Source organism: Nanorana parkeri, unplaced genomic scaffold (assembly GCF_000935625.1).
Source record: "Nanorana parkeri isolate BGI_ZX_2015 unplaced genomic scaffold, ASM93562v1 scaffold2111, whole genome shotgun sequence".
Classification (NCBI taxonomy): Eukaryota; Metazoa; Chordata; class Amphibia; order Anura; family Dicroglossidae; genus Nanorana; species Nanorana parkeri.
The window spans coordinates 166,322-185,554 of record NW_017308379.1 but is presented as its reverse complement, the minus strand read 5'-3'; the positions used below and the strand labels follow the sequence as shown (position 1 = coordinate 185,554).

The 19,233-nt window shown below is 43.2% G+C and overlaps 1 protein-coding gene across 2 annotated transcripts; it reads left to right on the top strand.

The window, feature by feature from the left end:
- Positions 1 to 2,092: 2,092 nt before the first annotated feature.
- On the top strand, positions 2,093 to 17,865 carry PSAT1 (phosphoserine aminotransferase 1). 2 transcript variants are annotated; one of them, XM_018572707.1, is made up of 9 exons: positions 2,099 to 2,454; positions 6,326 to 6,386; positions 6,478 to 6,547; positions 6,666 to 6,871; positions 9,094 to 9,266; positions 11,071 to 11,240; positions 13,133 to 13,261; positions 15,756 to 15,893; positions 17,605 to 17,865. In XM_018572707.1, the coding sequence occupies exons 1-9, from the start codon at positions 2,395 to 2,397 to the stop codon at positions 17,705 to 17,707; spliced, it is 1,110 nt and encodes a 369-aa protein (XP_018428209.1). In that variant the 5' UTR covers positions 2,099 to 2,394; the 3' UTR covers positions 17,708 to 17,865. The 2 variants fall into 2 exon arrangements, with proteins under 2 accessions (XP_018428210.1, XP_018428209.1); XM_018572708.1 differs by lacking the exon at positions 15,756 to 15,893 and having other exon boundaries at positions 2,093 to 2,454.
- Positions 17,866 to 19,233: the final 1,368 nt, after the last annotated feature.

Genomic DNA, 19,233 nt, shown 5'->3' with positions numbered 1-19,233 from the left:
TAAGACAAAACAAAGTTGCATTGCAATGCAATTGAAAAGCGCATACCAGTGCCTGCACATTAGCCCCCATTCACACATTGCACGTCGCATTAAGGCCCCTTCCAGGCAGGCATTCCGATCAGGCCCACCTTTCAGTTTTTCAGGCAGATCTGATTGCATGCCCACTGTTAAACTTACCATACATTATGCGAATTTCGTCCGGATCTCTGAAAATGTTCCAACCAGCTCCTTCGATCAGCTGATTGAGGGATGCCGACAGCAGCACCCATGTTGCAAATTTCAGCCGTCAATCAGCTGAACGAAGGAGCCAGTTGGAAAATAATCAAACAGCCGGCATCTCATTGTTCGAGTATTCGGACAGCAGCCGGTGGCCTCTGTCAGAATACAAAAGAAACAGCAGGGATTCCTCGAACAAGGATTAAATAGAACAATGCTAGGCCAATGCAAGTAGAATTAAAGTCACTTTTTTACATATACAGTATCTACTGCTAACAAGCAGTACATATATGCAAAAACATTTAAAAAAAATAAAAAAGTTACCAAAGAGGCAAAAACCTACTTCTGTCTCCGCTGCACGCTCCCGGCTGTAAAATCTAGCTTTTCGAGTTGCTGTGCAGGAGGTTGACTGCGCAGTGGTGATCATCGATGGGGAGAAACACAGTGTAGATGAATGCACGCAGCCAGCGTGTGCATGCCAGACACCGTGGGACCCGGGGAGTCTGCGCCGGATCAGAAACCGGCACCAGTGCTGGAGGGACTCCTGAAAACTACTGGAAAGATGAAGATGATCGGATCGAGGCATCATTTAGGCTGGGTTCACACCTAGGCGTATCGAATATGCGCGTTTTGTGGTATAAAAAACGCACGACAAACGCGCATTTCCGAGGGCTACCTGGCTGTATCCCAATGGATACACGCGACAAAAACGCCCCAAAGAAGCTCGTGTACTTCTTTGGGGCGTAGGGCATTTTGTAGCGCGTTCCTACGGCCTGTAATACGCCCAGGTGTGAACCATACCCATAGGAAATAATGGGATTTCGGTGTTTGAGCGTTTTGCAGAGCGTAGGAATGCGCTACAAAACGCCCAGGTGTGAACTGGGCCTTAAGGTAAGTCCTTACACCAGCATTGGGGGGGATGTGTCTTTAATGTCACTTTACGTCTAAAAGCAGCCGGATCTAAACCTAAACGGACATGCACGCATTTACATCAGATCACTTCTGGCTCCATCTAGGTCCGGAAAATAAAATGAGAGTTCTGTTGTGGTGGACCTGATCATGATGGAGTGGAGGTAGTCTGATGTGACCACCAGACACATGCCCACTTACATCTGACTCTATAGAACAGCTCAGTTTTTTCCTCCATCACAAGATGGAGGAAAAAGCTGGACGGACACAGATGTCACAAGGGCGTGAAAAGGGGCCTTATGTGCGTTTGTTGCACATAGGGCAGACTATTCATTTCAGTGAGCTGCTCTCCAAACAGTAAAGAAGCTCATGCACCTTTTTTGAGCTTCGCGACCTTATTGCACTGCATATTTTTTTGTGCGTCTTTGTGCACTTAATAGGGTTGCCACCTGTCCAGGATTCACCCGGACAGTCCAGGTTTTGAATCATGGCATCAGAAACCCGGACACAAGATGTCAAGCAGACAGGGGCTACTGGCCCCCCACTGAAAACAGTCTCAACTGTGATATTTACATATGAATGGGTGGCGCTATTTACATATGAATAAGCTACGACTTCTCCCCAAAAAATGTCTGCGCGTCGCCTGAGTGTTCGGGTTTTCTCTTGAAGAAAAGGTGGCAACCCTAGCACTTAATGAACATGCATCTTGGCACGTGTAGGGTGTTGTTAACAGTGAATGGTACTGCAGACGTAGGTAAAAATATGGACACTGGCACTCTAGATGACAAATCAGATATATGGAAGTTGGAATGGGCAGGAAAAGCCGCTGTGTCCATAGAAAGCAGACCAGACGCTCTCCATAGAAGCCGGTGCGGAGCCGCACACAGTACACACAGCATTCACACACAGGGCTCGCTCTCCATCGCCGTGTTTTCAGGGGAGGTGCCAGCCCCGCCCCCTCCACATGGAGCTTTGTTGCTGGATGGTGCAATCGCTTTCCAGCCTTGCATCGCTGCCGGACGATCACGCGCCGAGCTCGTGGACACTCAGCCAATCGGAAGGTGCGCTTTAAGCGTTCCGCCAATCAAAGCGCGGCGCTGGAAAGTACCATGTGAAACCCACCAATGACCACAGGGCCCATCTGGTGGATATTTAGGCAGAGATGTAACGCTTGGAAAATCACAGCCGAACCATTGCGAACGTTGCGGATTTCTCCTAGTGTTATCACACATTACTAGATCAGGTCCTCCAACCCACTCTGCTGCAGACATGGACATCATCCAACAAGTGCTCAATTTTGGTGCTGGACCAGCCAAGCTGCCACCTTCGGTGAGTCCCCTGCACACATCTAGTCATGCAATTGTAAGACACCTTTGGGGCTAATCTATGGAACTAATGCAGATTTTACAGGTGTAGGTTCAGTATCAATCCATTGTATTATTCAGGCTATTGGAACACTGCAAGAGAGGCATGACTGCCAATCAGAGTCCACCTTGTATCTGTTTAGAACAGTGAGAAGGTGCAAGCTGTTTTCTGATTGGTTGTCATGGGTTAGTGCACTCTACCTGTCAGTGTGTATTTCTCATTGACAGTGCAGCACATTTTCGTCTCCTTTTCATAGTAATGATTGTTTAGAATTGAAATCTTATGAATATGTGAGCTAGTTACATACTGTGATCCAGTGATAGGAGGTGATCTTGTACTGGCATCATCAGGATCCAATAGACATAACATTACCTTCTGTGCTGCTATGTGTTTGTACTAAATCCATGAACCTGGGGTGGAATTATAGACCAGACTACATGAGTGCATTCCAGATTCAGCAATAGTAGACTATTCTCTATTAGAAATGTCCTGCTACCCATTCTCCTATTTTGATGGGCATGGCTAATACTAATTGCAATGATGCTTGTTATATTGCCATTAGTAAATCTGCATCTCCACTGATGCAGTGAACATGTGCTTGACACTTTGCGTTCTGCATGCCTTTTGTAAGCATGTCACAGTTCTTAGCAGAAATGCAGCAAAATGGAGTCCCCGGGATCTGAGCATAGGGGGTTCTGGCTTTATCTAATTCATTTCATTAAACATTGTCTTCTTGTAGGTTGTTTGCTGTCTGATGACACTTTTTGTGTGTGTGCATTCCACTTAGTATTCTGATGGTGTCGCAGTGCTCCTAGATTCTGCAGCGGCAAGCTGGAATTTGTTCAGCAGCATGATTAATCAATTCATTTGGTTCATTGGATGAGAAAATAAGACCGCAGAACAGGTCTGCTGTAAAGATTTGGAGGAATGCATCTGTAGGAGAGAGATGGAGCACACAATAGTGTGTTTGTTCTGTTTCTGCAGATAGAGAGAAGACTCAATCCAGGGAGAAATTGCATCAGCTGTCACTGTCTGACCAATCCTAGGAGGAGCACACACAAGGGGTGTGGTTACCTTGGCAGTGTATTAGCCCGAGTAACAATGCATTTGTACTGTCAGCATTTTTTCCAAAGACTTAATCACTCGCTGAATTTATTTTGGACACTTTGAATTCATAATCTCATTTCATGATGAATGCCTGACAAAGCAGATTCCAATTCCAAGTGAAAAGACTGCTCTCTTCATTCTCACTCCCATCAACAGATAGCAGAAATTTGCAAAGGCTTCATTATTACAACATTATAAGCAATATACACTTATTGCAATTTATAAACACTGTACATATTTTTCTATGTAAAAATAATATGTGTATATTGTTTAACAATTTTTACTTGTTTTAATTTGCATGTATAAACAGATTAAGGGGGGCACACAACTCCTATCTATACCAGTCTTTCTCAATCAGGGTGCCATTGCATGCTTGTGTGCCTTCTGGCTTCCTTTGGGGTGCCTCAGAATGTTGTGGTAGTGAGACTGTGATGTGAAGGGGGCCCTTGATGTAAAAGGGAACGCTAATATAAAAGTGGGGCTCCTGATGCAAAGGGTGACTGATGTGAGGGGAGGAAATCTTGGTGTGAAGGGGGAAACCCACTTTTTTTGTGTGGGGATCCCCTTCAAATCAATGAGATTTTAGACTGGGTTGCCTAAAGATTTTGCATACTTTAAAGGGTGCTGTGACTAAACCCCCCACTAATCTATACCAATAACTGAGCCAATTCTACATTTACCCTTAAAGGAGAACTATGGGGTCAGTGTTTTCCCCCATAGTTCTCCTTAGGGTACCGGGAGGACACAAACTATGTCACAGGTCGGCTAGAACTATGAGGTGAGTGGAAATCACTCATCTCATAGTTCTCTTTTAACCCTGATATGGTATGGAGCAGGCCTTCTTCACCAAGGTTCCTCAAGAGGTTTCTAGGGGTTCCTTAAAGGAGAACTATGAGGTGAGTGCTTTTCACTCACCTCATAGTTCTAGCCGACCTGTGACAATGAGACTGTCACAGGTCGGCTCAGTAGATCGGGAGGTGAGTGAACACATACCGGGTTCGCTCACCTCTCGATCCTGTCACGGCTCTCTGCCGTGACAGGGGGAGGGGCTGGATTCCCCTCTCCCCGCTCCGATCTGCCAGCGCTGACTGGCGGAACGGACGGGGGAGGGTGCGGGTACAGCTGGCTCTGCCTCTAGATAGGCAGAGCCAGCTGTCACTCACGCAGCTGGGCGGATCCCGTCATCTAAGTCGGGATCCGCTCCGGCTGCGGCGTCTCAGTATACCGCGAGCTGTAGCTCGCGGTATACTGAGCTTAGGGTAACTGGAGGATGCTAGTTTGTGTCCTCCCGTTACCCTAAGGAGAACTATGGGGAAAAACACTGACCCCATAGTTCTCCTTTTAAAGCCCAATTCCAGGAAAGTTACTTTTTGTTCCCTTTTGTGGTGTGGCTTTCCCCAAATTGTTAAAGCGTTTCTAAACTAGCAAGCAGTAGATGTATGCAAAAAGTTTAAAAAAAAAAACCCGCTTTAACAGCGGTTTAAACTTGGCTGTGTGTTCCCTGCGCGCTCCCGTCTGAAAATGTGAACTGCACGGGCGGCCGCAAAGCATCTAGGGGCGGGCACATACGCAGTTCACATTTTTGGCCGGGGCGCGAGGAAAGATACAAGGTAAGTCTATGGACGCGTGCACCCGCATGCAGATGCCATGGGAGAGCAGTGCCAGCAAGCTCAGAGGCGTCTGCGCTGGAGAGAAGGCTGAAAACTACAGGAAAGAAAAAGATGATCGGATTAAAAGACATCATTTTAAGGTAAGTGCTTTAATTAACGTTGGGGTGAGGGAAATTTTTTTTGCAGTTAATGTCACTTTAAGGGTTAAATGGTGGTTTATTTCCAGGTGACAGGAAAAATCTGTTTTACTTACCTGATCCTCGCTTCCCCTGGTAGTCAGCGCTCTCCTCTTCTCCCTCCTCCTCTCCGGCTATGGACTGTCCCTCGGCTTCATCATGTACAATGCAGGTTTATGGAGCCCGCATGCAATTTTATGACCTCAGGGGTTCTTATACACTGAAGCGTAGAGAATAAGAGGCTGCAGGGACCAGTCTAGCAGCCTGGAGGGAGCCGGTGGGGATTGGGTACGTAAAACAGCTTTTTCCTGTCCCCTAGACATAAACAAGTAGGTAACCCTTGCAGTGCGGGGGCAGCCATTTAAGACCAAGCGGGCACCTACATTATTATACAGGATTTATATAGCGCCAACAGTTTGCGCAGCGCTTAACATTATTGAGTTTACAAGCCTATGTTTGGATAGCTGAACTTTTATTTGTGAATTACTACATTCTTTCTTGGCAATAGAGTGCAATGAAAGAAGAACTTTATATAGATTTCAAGCTAAGAACCTGTTGAAATATCCTAACCTGTCAAGTCATTATTGTTGTTTTTTGTTCCTGTTTGAAAGATCTCCTCTCACTGTCTGTCTAGTTGACCATACAGGACGCAAGCCTCACCAAAGCATTAAAAACATCTCCAATCTATTGAAAATTGCTTTTATTATTGTCCTTGGTGGATAAGACATCCTGCTTGTTTTCTGTCAGAGAAGCCAGAGGAAGTGATGGGAAATCTCCCTAGTTCACACACAGACAACAACAAAACCTGCTAGTTTTCCCCCACTATATCCAAGTTTGAAGGGAAAAAATGTTGAACTGGAATTTTGCTTTACATTTGTTTTTTTTGTTGTGTAAAATATATATTATAATTTTTGTTTTATGTTATTTATATTTATTCTGTAGGTTTTGCTGGAAGCTCAGAAAGAATTGGTTGACTTCAAGGGCCTTGGGATCAGTGTTCTTGGTACGTACATTTCTTATTTGTATAAACAAGGTAGTGCAGCGATGTTGCAGCTAAATTGGGCATCTAATTTAGACCTCTCATTTTAACACAGAAATGAGCCACAGATCATCAGACTTCACGAAAATATTGAACAGCACAGAGGTGTTCTTACGAGAGTTGTTGTAAGTCTTTAAATTATTTTTTTTGTATGTGTATCCGTATAGATTTGTAAGCATTTCACTATCTTTATTGTAAAAATACATCTGTAATAGGTTTGTTTTTTTTTGTTTTTTTCTACAGGAATATTCCAGAAAATTACAAAGTGCTTTTTCTCCAAGGAGGTGGAAGTGGGCAGTTTAGTGGCATTCCCCTTAATATTATTGGTCTGAAAGAATCAAAATGTGCTGATTACATAGTTACTGGTGCTTGGTCTTCAAAAGCAGCCAAAGAGGCTGAGAAATATGGAAAGGTCAATATTGTGCATCCCAAACTTGCAAGCTACACAGGTAAATAAAGTGGCATATCTTTTAATGTTTGATTTTTATTACAGTGTGTGACCATTGATTTGTGTAAATGGGTTTACCTGTTTTATACTAATTCAGTGCTGTAGAAATGGAAACCTGGATAGACATATTGGGCTAGGATTACAGTGGTGATTTAAATCTCTGAGTTAACTGTTTGTTGGCATTATCCTCATTTTCAGCACATTTAAAATTAATGTGATCTTAATGAGATGACGAGCATCAAGTAGTTACATTTCCTAGCTGCAAAGATATTTAATTGATTGGCCGTCCATGCATATAGCTGAATAGTGAATACTGTTGAATGATCTCCTTAGCTGCAGGTCCAAGCAGCTAGAAAAGTACAAATCCAAATAAAATGTAGACAAAAGAGGAAACGAACAAATTACAAAATTGAATTTTATTAAAGGATACCTTCAGCAAGCTTATAATAAAGCAGAACTCCTCCTGCTTAATTAGCTTGTAATGGGCACAGCTCTTCACTGTACCACATACTAACTGCAGGGCAACAAATCACTGGTATTGGTTTAGTGTCCCAGGCCCACTTTGTGGCATCTCTTCTATCAATTTTGTATCTTGGTTTTTTTTACTTATTGATATCACACAAGGGTTAACAAGCCCCTATGTGATATAAGTCGGCGGTGACAGGCTCTCTTCATGAGCCTGCCGTCTAATACAGAAGATGCAGCACAGCATTGTGCTACATCTTCTGTACAGCTCCGTTTGTGACGGCTGACACAGGAAGCGCCGTGAACACAGCGCTCCTGTGTCACTGATCACAGAGCGGAGAACAGACGTTCTCTTCTCTGCTCCCGGCTCTCCATCCTGACATACTTTTGCTGTCGTCTTGGGTCCCCCAGAAAAGTGGGGTAGCCCAAAAACCATGGCGGGGAGGGGGTGGACCTTGGCACACTTGTACAAGCAGCCCTGCATCGGCGCTATGTATCGATGCATTTTCACAAGTACTCATGAAAATGCCCTGTACTGGCCCCTATACCAATACTACTATCGGGACATCCCTAGTTGTGTGTGTGATAGCACACAAACTGCTGCATGCTTTGTAGTAAGTGGGCTGTATTAGACAGAATGAGGGGGATTTTCTAAGACCGGCACAGATAGAATCTGGAGCAGTTGTGCATGGCAACCAGTCAGCTTCTGGCTTTCATTGTCAAAGTTTTAACTGATCAATCTGAAGAGAGAAGCTAATTGGTTAATATGCACAGCTTTATGTCTCCTCCCAGTTTTAAATTTGACCTTCTTTTTTTTTTTTTTTTTTTTTTTGTTGTAATCTGTCTCACCCAAGATATTATAGCACACCTGGATTTACCCAAAGTGAGCAGATACCCATAGTGATCAATTAGGTTTGTCTGTTTATCCTCAATGGTGAAACAAGGGACCTCAATGGTCACTAGTGTCAACTACTTGTTTTTCTCAACCTTTTCTATATACATAGTTACATTTTTACATAGTATCTGAGGTTGAATAAATACACATGTCCATTGAGTTCATCCTTTGTATATAAAACCTCCTTTTTTATACAGCAAATTTCATAAGTGATAAAATGCTTTCTAAATGTTGAATTTAGACATGTTCCAATAAACCTGTCATGTACTGTTGGGTCGGATTGTCCTATGACTTGCACATGTAACCGACTGTCAGCTTCCAAACTATGGCAGTTGCAAGATGGAAAGAAGTGAGGAATGCAATGGATCATCTAATCTGTTGTAACTTGTAATGGACCTTGGGATTTCAACTGGCTGCCACATAATTGTAGTTTTGTTCCTGTTCAGTCATCTGTAGTTTGAAATTGTTCAGGGAGATATTAAGTGCTCAAGATGTGCAGACTGAAAGACAAGATGTCAAGCGGGCCTTTCCAGTTAGATCATTCTGGAACTGTTAGAAATGGCCAAATGAAAGAAAAATTATATATGTTGGTATTGAAATCTTATTTATCCTTTTTTGCAGAAGGTTTATTCCAGAGAATTCCAAATGGAAAGACACAAACACCGGGTACAAAGCAAATAGGGGGGGGTTAGCCAACAGTCAGGAGCTGAAAGAGGTCAAATAGTCAACAAAATTGGGGAGGTTGGGAGTAAGATATCCAGGGCTGCCAGACAGTTAAGGATTTTGCTTGGGTGTCAGAAAAGATAGCCGTCAACCACGTTGAAGCTCAAACCCTTATTTATTTTACGTTTTTATTGTTTTAGAAATTCCAGATCCAAACACGTGGAATCTTAATCCAGAGGCTTCCTATGTGTACTATTGTGCCAATGAAACTGTTCATGGGGTGGAGTTCCAGTATATTCCAGATGTAAAGGGAGCTGTACTTGTTTGTGATATGTCCTCAAATTTCCTGTCTAGACCCATTGATGTTTCAAAGGTTTGTATGATTTCCTGTAATGGTTCTTGACTATTTGGCTGTAATTAGATTGATAGATATTACTGGTGCACACAGTGTTTATGTGCTACTTGTTCTATCCTAAACAATAATTAATTATTTCATATTTTATGACAAAGTATTCTACGTAGACATGGTTAAAAAGTATCACACTATTGACAAAGACTTGTATTTATTCAAGAATGGTAGTGTTGGTGTTACTTAAAGTTTAAAGCAGGCCTACACCTTTAAATGAGCCCTTACTTATTAGGTCATCTGCTGCACCATATACTGCTTGGCCAGAAATATCTTGGTCCAGAAATCCCAAGAACTACTCTCCATTTCAGTAGTGGTCCTTAATTGATCTCCAACAGAGTGATATTCAGGCACAGTCAGTCATATAAAAGCTCTCCATAAACTCTTGAGAAGATATGTCCAATGTCTTGGCTCTAAACACATCAAACATAGAATTCCTGGACAAGGGGGAGAGAGAGGGAGAGATTGGTTGTTTTCTCCCAAATTTGCCAGGCTAGGAGTGAATGTATTTGTACACTAATGGTGGATTGTGGTGGGGTGCGTGAATGAGACCATAACCATCCACTAACTTATTTGCTTTTTGTTGTCTCTAAGGCCTTGTTCACACCAGATGCAGTGCGTTCCGGACCGATTCTGGCCAGAACACACTGCCATGCATTGCGGCCGGCTCACTTTTTTGAGGGGCAGGAGGGGGCGTGGCGGTCCATTGAAGTGAATGGGACCGCCCTCCGGCTGCAATGCGATCGACTGCACGGGATCACAAGGCACATTTTGCCTGCAGTCCGGTGCAAGCACTATTTTGTTGGCATCAGAGCGCAGGCATAATGTGCCTTGTGATCCCGTGCGGCTGACCGCATTGGGGCCAGAGGGCGCGGCTACGGTGCCATTCACTTCAATGGACCGCCACACCCCCTCCTGCCCCTCAAAAAAGTGAGCTGGCTGCAATGCGAGCCAGTGCCTTCTGGCCAGAATCGGGCCGGAACGCACTGCATCTGGTGTGAATGAGGCCTAAATGTAAGGTAAATAGTCTTCTGGTGTCTGCTAAATTTCATATAGTAATTATGGTTCCAGCAAGGACATCTGGAATGGGGAAATAGTTCCCCATACCTGTCTCGATGAGATACAAGTTGCAAGAAGGGGATTGGTTCTGGAGGCATTTACTGAGAACTAAGATATCAGAGTAAGCTTCCTTTTGTGCACTTCCACCGTTACATTTAAGTCATGTACACAAGTTGCCTATTGTTTTAAATCTGTGTGCGTGTGTGATTTATAGATGGCCTAAAGCAAGATACAGTACTTTCTGAGTGGTTGCTTTTGGCTACTTTTTGCCCTACGTTTTATTTCATAAACCTGTATGTATGCTATGTTTATACATAATTTAAGCCTAAATGGTCCTTACAGTCTATTCTGCTGATAAACTGCTTCAAAATAAAATAATGGCTGTTTCCAGAGAGGAATTTTAAAACAAAATACTCTTTCCTGACTTCTTGGACATCCGAAGATGTTGGTAAGGTAAACCGATATATAATAAACAATTCAAAAGCAAGTGTTAAAAGTGCAGTAAGCCAAGTAACCAATCCGAATTCACTTTATAAAAGCTAGACTAGTGCAGTATCGGTTTTAGGTACTGCCAGTCTTAGCACTGTGTTAATAGATAAGCCTGAGAAAGTGAGCATAAGGGGTTTTCTTTAAAAAAAAAAAAAAAAAATTGTGTTTGGGCTAGTAACCAAAAACCATGTTCTCTTTTAAAGCATTTCCTTTCTTCTTTTAGTTTGGACTTATTTTTGCTGGTGCTCAGAAGAATGTTGGATGTGCTGGTGTCACAGTTGTCATAGTGAGGGAAGACTTGTTGGGCTTTGCATTGAAAGAGTGTCCTACAGTTTTGGATTACAAAATCCAGGCAGGAAACGGGTCATTGTATAATACTCCTCCATGTTTCAGGTAAACATAGGATAACTGCTGTTGGCATATAACACATGCTTGTTTACTATAAACTACTTTAATTTGGTTATTATGATTTAATTTCCTCCCCTTTTTTTTTTTTTTTTTTTTTTCTCCTTTCATCACATGCTTGCATGCCGACACATGGTAATTTCCTCCGTAAACGGAATAGGGAGAGTAGTGCATGCTGCTGTTTTTATTGTGTGTTGTTTCCATGTACATGCTTTCAGAGCATAGGCTAAATATTAGAGAATTGCAGAGATTTTGTAAAGCTATGTGTTCTTTGACCTACCGGTAATTGCCTATTTGCCAGAACAATTTTCAGCAATGAGAGCTGAAAATAACAAACTACTGTAATAGGAAGCTGGCACTGGCATGGTTAACATGTACCAATGCCAAAAAAGTACAATGGGGAGAGGGTCTTTTCATGCTGTTTTGAGGGCAACATTGTCTATACACAAATCTATTCAATAACCTGCTTACGGGATGCTTGAAAGCCGTATGCGTTCTTCCTGAACAGTACGGTTTTCACGGACAGCCTCGGCAACACAGTCAAACTGGAAAACTGGACATGCATAGTTGTGAGTTTTCTTTGTTTGCATGACTTAGTTACAGCAGCTCTCCCACATGATTAATTGCAGGTTTTTTTTTTTTGTTTTTTGTTTTACTTTTTTTATTTTTTTTTCCCCAGGTATTTTATCAAGGTTTCTTTAACCAGTAAATAGAAATTGGCCAGTAGTTCACTGAGACCATTCCTGTACTTTCTGGTGCAAAATTGTCCAGCTGGATAATTTCTATCAAATGACGAATTAAGAGACCGCAGATGATACAGCAGTGTAAAAATGGCCAGGAATGTTTGAAGGAAAACCTGGCCAAATTGTACTATACAGAAAGAGTAAATGCAGGTGTTTCTGTGCAAGAATTTAGAGACCACAGATGACCCAACAGTGTACAATTGGCCAGCAGCAGGCCAATGTTAGTGAGCAAGGCTAGATACAAAGAGCATAGGCTGGGATTTTACTAGAAGAATTAAGATTCTGTAAAGGATACAGCGGTGCAACATTGGCCAGTAGCAGGACAGTTTTAATCAGAAATAGGCCTATCTAGTTTATGCCTAACTTGTATTTTTACTATAGGGTTAGGCAGGTCTGGTGAATGTGACTGAATTATATTGAGGTGGTTTAGGTGCACACTATACTTACACTTGGCTGTGTGGTGCGGTTTTTGAGAGAAGCCTTGCTGCAAAAGAAAAGTTTGCTATGGACCAAAAAGCAGCTAAAACCGACCGCTGATCTCCAATCAACCACAAAATAAAATCTAAGATAAAATAGCTCCAATAGTTACAAAGGTGCTGATTTTTCCAAACGGCTAACATTCAGAATTAAAATACAATTTTTCCTAACTGATCCTAATCTCTTCCTAGGCAGTTTGTCAGCTTTCCCTACAGCAACATCCCTTACACTGACACTATGGCTGCCCAGTCCTGCTCCTCCCCCCCCCCCCTTTTTTATAGTGAGGGGGCTGGCTTTCTCACAAGCCCCCTTTTGTCCTTCATAATTTAGAGGCCACAGAGTACATTATGGTTTAACAAAAACCTTCTCGCCGAATTTGCACACATCTCCATTTCAAATGTGAATCTCCATCCCAAATGATTTGACTTGAGCCAATGGTAGCAGCAAACCCGAACCCCATCCCCAATGGTGATGACATGCTTGTGAAACTGAATTTTCCACTTGCATTTTCTGTTTAGTTTCAATTATTTTTTTTTTATATTCTGTCTGTAGCTTAGCATTTACGTTTTCAGTTGTTACAGCGTACAAATGCTTTAAGTGGACCTGTGAGCTACTTAAGCCAAACATTTCTTTTTTTTTTTTTTTTTTCTCAATTTCCAGTATCTATATAATGGGACTTGTGTTGGAATGGATTAAGAATAATGGAGGAGCTGCTTGCATGGAAAAGCTAAGCATCCTCAAATCAGACATGCTTTATAATGTTATTGATGAATCCAATGGATTGTATGTGTAAGTATATTTATTTTTTATTATGCTGTTATTTGTTCAAGAACATGTACAATGGATGAAGATAGTGATTTTGGTAATCAGGGTTGCAGAGCAGTACTTTGCAGTGTAAACCTCTGCTCTTCTCCTTATTTACATCTCCTCTTATCACCTATCTGGGTCATTCCACATTTAGATATTCTCTGCAGTGACGAGCGCCTCTTTGGCTCCAGTGTCAATGATGAAATTTGGTGAGAGTCTGTGAACATGGCAACCTAATGCAGGGTGGGAAATTTTGGAAGGACCCAGGTGATTAAGGGACCATGGTGGTGGAGCTTGGAGGTGAGACCGTTTTAGGTCGCTGTGCAGGTTGGGGAGCATTGGGTAGGTGGGATGCAGTAAGCAACCTGGTTCGTGGAACCTGAAAGTGTGTTGCGGTGGTATGGTGGTGCTGTAAAGCAGTGCTCCCCAACCTTTATCGCCGCGGACCGGTCAACGTTTGATCATTTTACCGCGGCCCGGTAAAAAAGATTGTTTTGATTTAATAATTTTAATTTAATTGTATTTAACACCGGGACCGTGCACTGATGCAGTGATGCTGGGGTGCAAGAAGGAGAGAGACTGTGTTAGCAATGTAGGGTGGAGGGATCTATGTCAGTGACATGGAGGTGTTGATGGAGAAAGGAGTCTGTGTTAGTGATGTTGGGGTGTTGGAGGGTGGAGGGGTCTGTGTCTGTGATGCCGGGGTATTGGAGGCCAGATGGTCTGTGTCTGACATAAGGGGAGTTTCTGTGTCAGTGATGTAGGGAGTAATGGAGGGTAGATGGATCTAGGTCAGTGACATCAGCAGGGTTTGGAGGGTGAAGCGCTCTGTCAGTGATGTTGGGGTTTTGGAAGGTAAATGGGTCTGCGGCACAACATATGGGATGTTGGTAGATAGTGTGGTCTGTGTCTGTGATGGAGGGTAGCTGGATCTGTGTCAGCGACATCAACAGGGTGTTGGAGGGTGAAGGTCTTTGTCAGTGATGCCGAGGTGTCGGAGGGTGGAGGGGTCTGTGTCAGTGATGCCGGGGTGTCGGAGGTTGGAGGGGTGTGTGTCAATGTTGCTGGGGTGTCGGAGGGTGAAGGGGTCCTGTGTCAGTGATTCCTGGTGTTGGAGGGTTGACGGGTCTGTGTCAATGATGCCGGGGGATTGGAGGGTGCTGTGTCTGTGACATAGGGGCGGATTGGAGGGTGCAGGGGTCTGTGACGTAAGGGGGGATTGGAGGATGAAGGGGTCCTGTGTCAGTAAGCCAGCCCGAGACAACGAGCGGTGTGTCAGGGGGAGAGAGGACGGCTGGAGGCGGGCGGGCACATAGAGCAGAGAAGGCTGTGATAGGCGGTTGCCAGGAGATGGACGCTGCAGGTGGGGCTTGTGACACACACGCCTCCTGTGACTCACCTCCCCTCCCGCCGCCTGTTACTCTGGACGCGGCTGGGAGGGGAAGTGAGTCACAGGACCCGCCCCCTCACTGAAGCCCGTCGGCAGTGCGGGGCCCCGGTTTTCGAACACCGGGACCGTGCACTGCCATATATTGCATGACCAGACCGCGGCCCGGTACCATTTGATCCACGGACCGGTGAACGGTCCGTGGCCCGGGGGTTGGGGACCACTGCTGTAAAGTATCCATCGTTTCAAGCTCACTCCCGTGATGGACTAACTTCAATACAAATTGGTAAACTAAACATGAGATTGTAGTCCATCACAGGTGTGAGCTTGAAGTGGTGGTTACTTTATAACACACACAGGGACCATGGGGAACAAAAGTAGTCACCCTCCAGAAGGAAGGACAGTGTCTGCACCAATTCAGAGATGATTTGAGGATCTACAGCTGAGTGATGCATAAAAATACATTTCAAGTACCTTTTAACTATTAATAAAAATGTAGCTTAAGATTTACCTTCTGAGTTTAGTGTCACTTTAGGAGACATTTATCAAGCGACAAAAATTAGATGCAAATCAGAGTGCTTTTGAGTAGGCAAAGTCTGAGACTATTCTTGTGTGTACTTGTGACTAATCCTGGAAATGAGACCAATTTTCAGCATGAGGAGACAGATTTTAGTTAACACATGAACAATGAATACGTTGTCGGGGCAGGTTTTTTTTCCATTCTAGGTACTTTAGAGCAGCTGAAGGAGGAATTAATCTCTCACTGCTCCTGTTTAGCATTGCCTTGCTATGGTTCAGAACTGATACTTGCCCCCTTGTGTTCTGGCATGTTTATGAATGTTGCTAAATGGTTATATTTTCCACTTAAAGCAATAAAACCTAGCGCTTTTTTGTGGTATAGTTGATCAATGTCTCTTATGTCCAAATAGTAAAAACGAAATTGTACTACAAATAAAATGTGAAAATTGGTTTCTGTGGAGAGGAGAGATTTCAATTCTTGTAAGTTCAGTTATTTTGTGCTTTTATAGTCTTGTAAGTTGTGTGTGGGTTTTTTTTAAATCTAATTGGAACACTGTACCTGATTTTCAGCTGTCCGGTGCAGAAAAAGAGCAGGAGCAGAATGAATGTTCCTTTCCGCATAGGAGATATCAAAGGTGATAGTAAACTAGAGAAGGAATTTCTGGACCAAGCAGCAGCACTTGGCATGCTGTCTCTTAAAGGACACAGGTAAAAAAAAAAATGGTTCATCTTCTTACTTCTTCTTCTTTTTTTTTTTTTTTAGTTGTTTTATTGTTCTCCCCCCTCCCCCTCCCTTTTTTTAAAAGCTTAAAGTTGTACAATTCCTTTCTTTGCAGGTGATTTTTTTTTGGGTCTCATATTTTGGGTACAATTACCTTGCATCTAACATTGTGGATAGATACTAGTGAGATCAGCCACTGGCTTCTCGTACTTTTTGAGAACTTCGATGGAAAGATCCGCCTGCTCAGTAATGAGATAGACACGCAGATCTCTCCCTAACTAATGTGTGGAGAGCTATTTGCCTGCCCTCACATTAGTCTGCTGACTTCTGGAATACCCTGTGGCACTCAATGTTTAAGATTGTAAAAAAATCTTTCTCGTTCACTAAGGGACACAAAGCCAAATATTGTCAGGTTATAATGCTGCCTACCGCAGGATTGTGCACTGGCAGACAAAAAAATTGGTAAACCAGATTCCTTGCTACACTGTCAGTGAGCTGGTCTCCTCCTATGTGACGGCTATCTGGAGTGGCCTTTCCTCAGCCTAGCTTTGGAGTGCCCAACCCACACCCCACTGGACCGGACATTGCAGGACTAGTGTGGAAGTGACCTTTGGACACTGGTTTCTGCAATAGGTGTTTTTCGGACCCTGTCCTGGTAGCAAGCTTGGCATGGAATGTTTTTGCCTCTGCACCTGCCCTGTCTTTTTGGTCTACTCACAGTGAGCATTCAATCAGACTGAGCTCTGAGAGCGATCTCCAATAATTGCACCGTTGAATTTCCCACTTTCCACCAATTTTACTGTAAAATGGGGTAATTCAGAGGGACCAAGTGCTGATGTCACGTGCTAGGTGGAGCATTGGGCACACTTTCTCACCAGTCAACGTAGTGGAAGTATCACCCCCTTCTGCTGCTCCTACTTTGCAAAAGAGGCACATGGAACTCCAATCTGGTCTGTTCCCACTGCCGATCAACAGTGACACTGATCACCTCCAACTTTCAGACCCTTATTGGCTAGCAGCTGCCTGGGTTTGTGAGCACTTGAAGCCTTGGCTTGTACTCTTAAGTGAGATTGCAGTGTGTCTATCTAGACACAGGATGGACCTGCTGCAACGGGTGACCCCCAGCTCAAGCTCTCCTAATAAAAAAAAAAAAAAAATCCCTGCCCTTATTCATGCGGTTTGTACTACCCTTCATCTGGAGAATTAGCCTATGGGTCTTTTAGAGTCCTACAACTGTAAAGACCTTACACCCCACTACACCTGCAATTCCAGGTAATTCTCTATGCAGACTACAAGCACACTGTAAGGGTTCCCGACCCCACCTGAGCATGTGTTAGAACTGTTCTACTTTGGGAGGTCATTTGTTACATGATGGTCTATAACCACGGTGGATATGTCAACGACCTTTAACAGGGAAACTACTAGGCTTACCCTTTTTAAGGATTTTGCTGGCCAACAGTTGGAATCCCTCTTTAACACAAAACCAATTGAGGGAAATTTATCAAAACTGGAGCAGACAGAATCGGGAGACGTGGCCCATGGCAACCAACCAATCAGCTTCTCTTTCTTTTTCTAGGATTAAGTGAATAAACTGAAGAGAGGAGCTGATTGGTTGCCATGTACAACTACTCCAGTTTGGCCAAATATAGTTTTTGTTTTTCTATGCAGTTCTTTTACTAAAAATTATTTGTGTTTCAGATCTGTGGGAGGAATACGGGCTTCACTATACAATGCAGTAACTGTGGATGATGTTGAAAAGCTTGCAGAATTCATGAGGCACTTTAAGGAGACTCACCAGTGAAGAGCAGACCTGCACAGTTTTCTGTCTTTTATCTTTGTATCACTACTGTACAAAATATGGCACTTCAAATATAAGCTATTTTCATAATGTATAAATCCTCATTTGTAAACCTAGCTTGTTTCTTTTGTATTGAGGTCAAACTATTCTCATTTTTTCTTTTTGTTTCTCTTTGGTTACTTTTTGGTGTTGTGATTGCACGCCTATATTTCTATGCATCTGGGTGTGTGGGACCATAGTGTGGCCTTTTGGATGACTGTTGAAAACCATAGCGGTAGTAAGTGTAGCTAGTTCACTTTGAGATGCGTAGCCATTCTAAAGTAAACCTGTGAGTACAGAAATGAGTGCTAGACTTTTAGGCTTGCCATACTAGAACCGATTTCCTCCAACACTAACAGTGTGTCACTCGAGTAATCCCGCTGTTTACATTGTATTCTGACAGGTGCCGGCGGCACCTGTCAGAATTCCCGACAAGAGCGGGCAGCTCATTGGCTGCCGGAACTAAACGATCAAAGATTTTCGGACTGGCTCCTCCGTTCAGCTGATCGAAAGGGTGCCCTCGGCGTCACACACTGTACAAATTTCGTCCGACATCCGAACAGTGTATGGGCACCTTAATGCTATTGCTAGTTCCTTGATTGTCATACTTCTACTCAAGCTTTACTACTTGGCAAGCCAGACACTTTGTATATGGAACAGAACTTTTTTGGGCTTGTGACTCGTGCAAGCTCAATTAAAGGCACAGAAATAGATATTCTGTGACTTCTTACAGATGGACATTGTGCTAATACCCTACATTGTCAGTCTTTTCTCCACTATCCTGTTATATCAGTTGTGCAAGGTGTTTAATTGTGACTGCACAGTTCATTGGGCCCAGGATTTTACTGTATTGCTTAACGCACTCCATAAAACAGATCTGGTCTGACCCGCCACCTCTCTTCCTCAATACTAAATGTTTGAGTGAGGATGATGGTCATGAGGGGTGTGGTCATTACTTGGCTATGTCATCATAGAGCACTGTTTTTTAGGATAGGAGGCACATGTCCTCTAAAAGCAAAAGCTATTTTAAGTGAACATCTGTTTAAAAAAAAAAAAAAACCAATTCAGTTGGGCTTTAAGCAATGAATCTGAAAGATAAACATGATATCCAGTTAACTTGTAACTTCTATAGGAAACGGTCAATGGCAGCAACAGTATTTCTGTCCCAATGGGTTTGGACTGGTGCACACACATCTGCGGCTGTTGGTGTATCCAGGACATGAATTAATTGATTTTTTTTTTTTTTTTTGATCCATTCATTCATCTCTGTTTACCTGAAATCTAGCTTCATTATGAGCCGGCAGACACCAGCTAACAGTAATACAAACAGGCTTGCAGTGAGAATGCTTGCTCTGTAACCTTTCACCAGCCATTTAAGCATATTTCAGCCACTGTTGGTGGGGTTTAGGTGTTTTTACAGAGGATTCTTGGTGAAATTCACTAGGAGTCCTAAGAGTAGAGTAGTAGAAAGTAACATGGACTTGCGGTAC

Coding starts and splice junctions, on each gene's coding strand:
- PSAT1 (XM_018572707.1), top strand. CDS start 2,395: ATGGACATCATCCAACAAGTGCTCAATTTTGGTGCTGGACCAGCCAAG. Junction 2,455..6,325: donor CAGCCAAGCTGCCACCTTCG/GTGAGTCCCCTG, acceptor TTTATTCTGTAG/GTTTTGCTGGAAGCTCAGAA. Junction 15,894..17,604: donor CTGTCTCTTAAAGGACACAG/GTAAAAAAAAAA, acceptor TTTGTGTTTCAG/ATCTGTGGGAGGAATACGGG.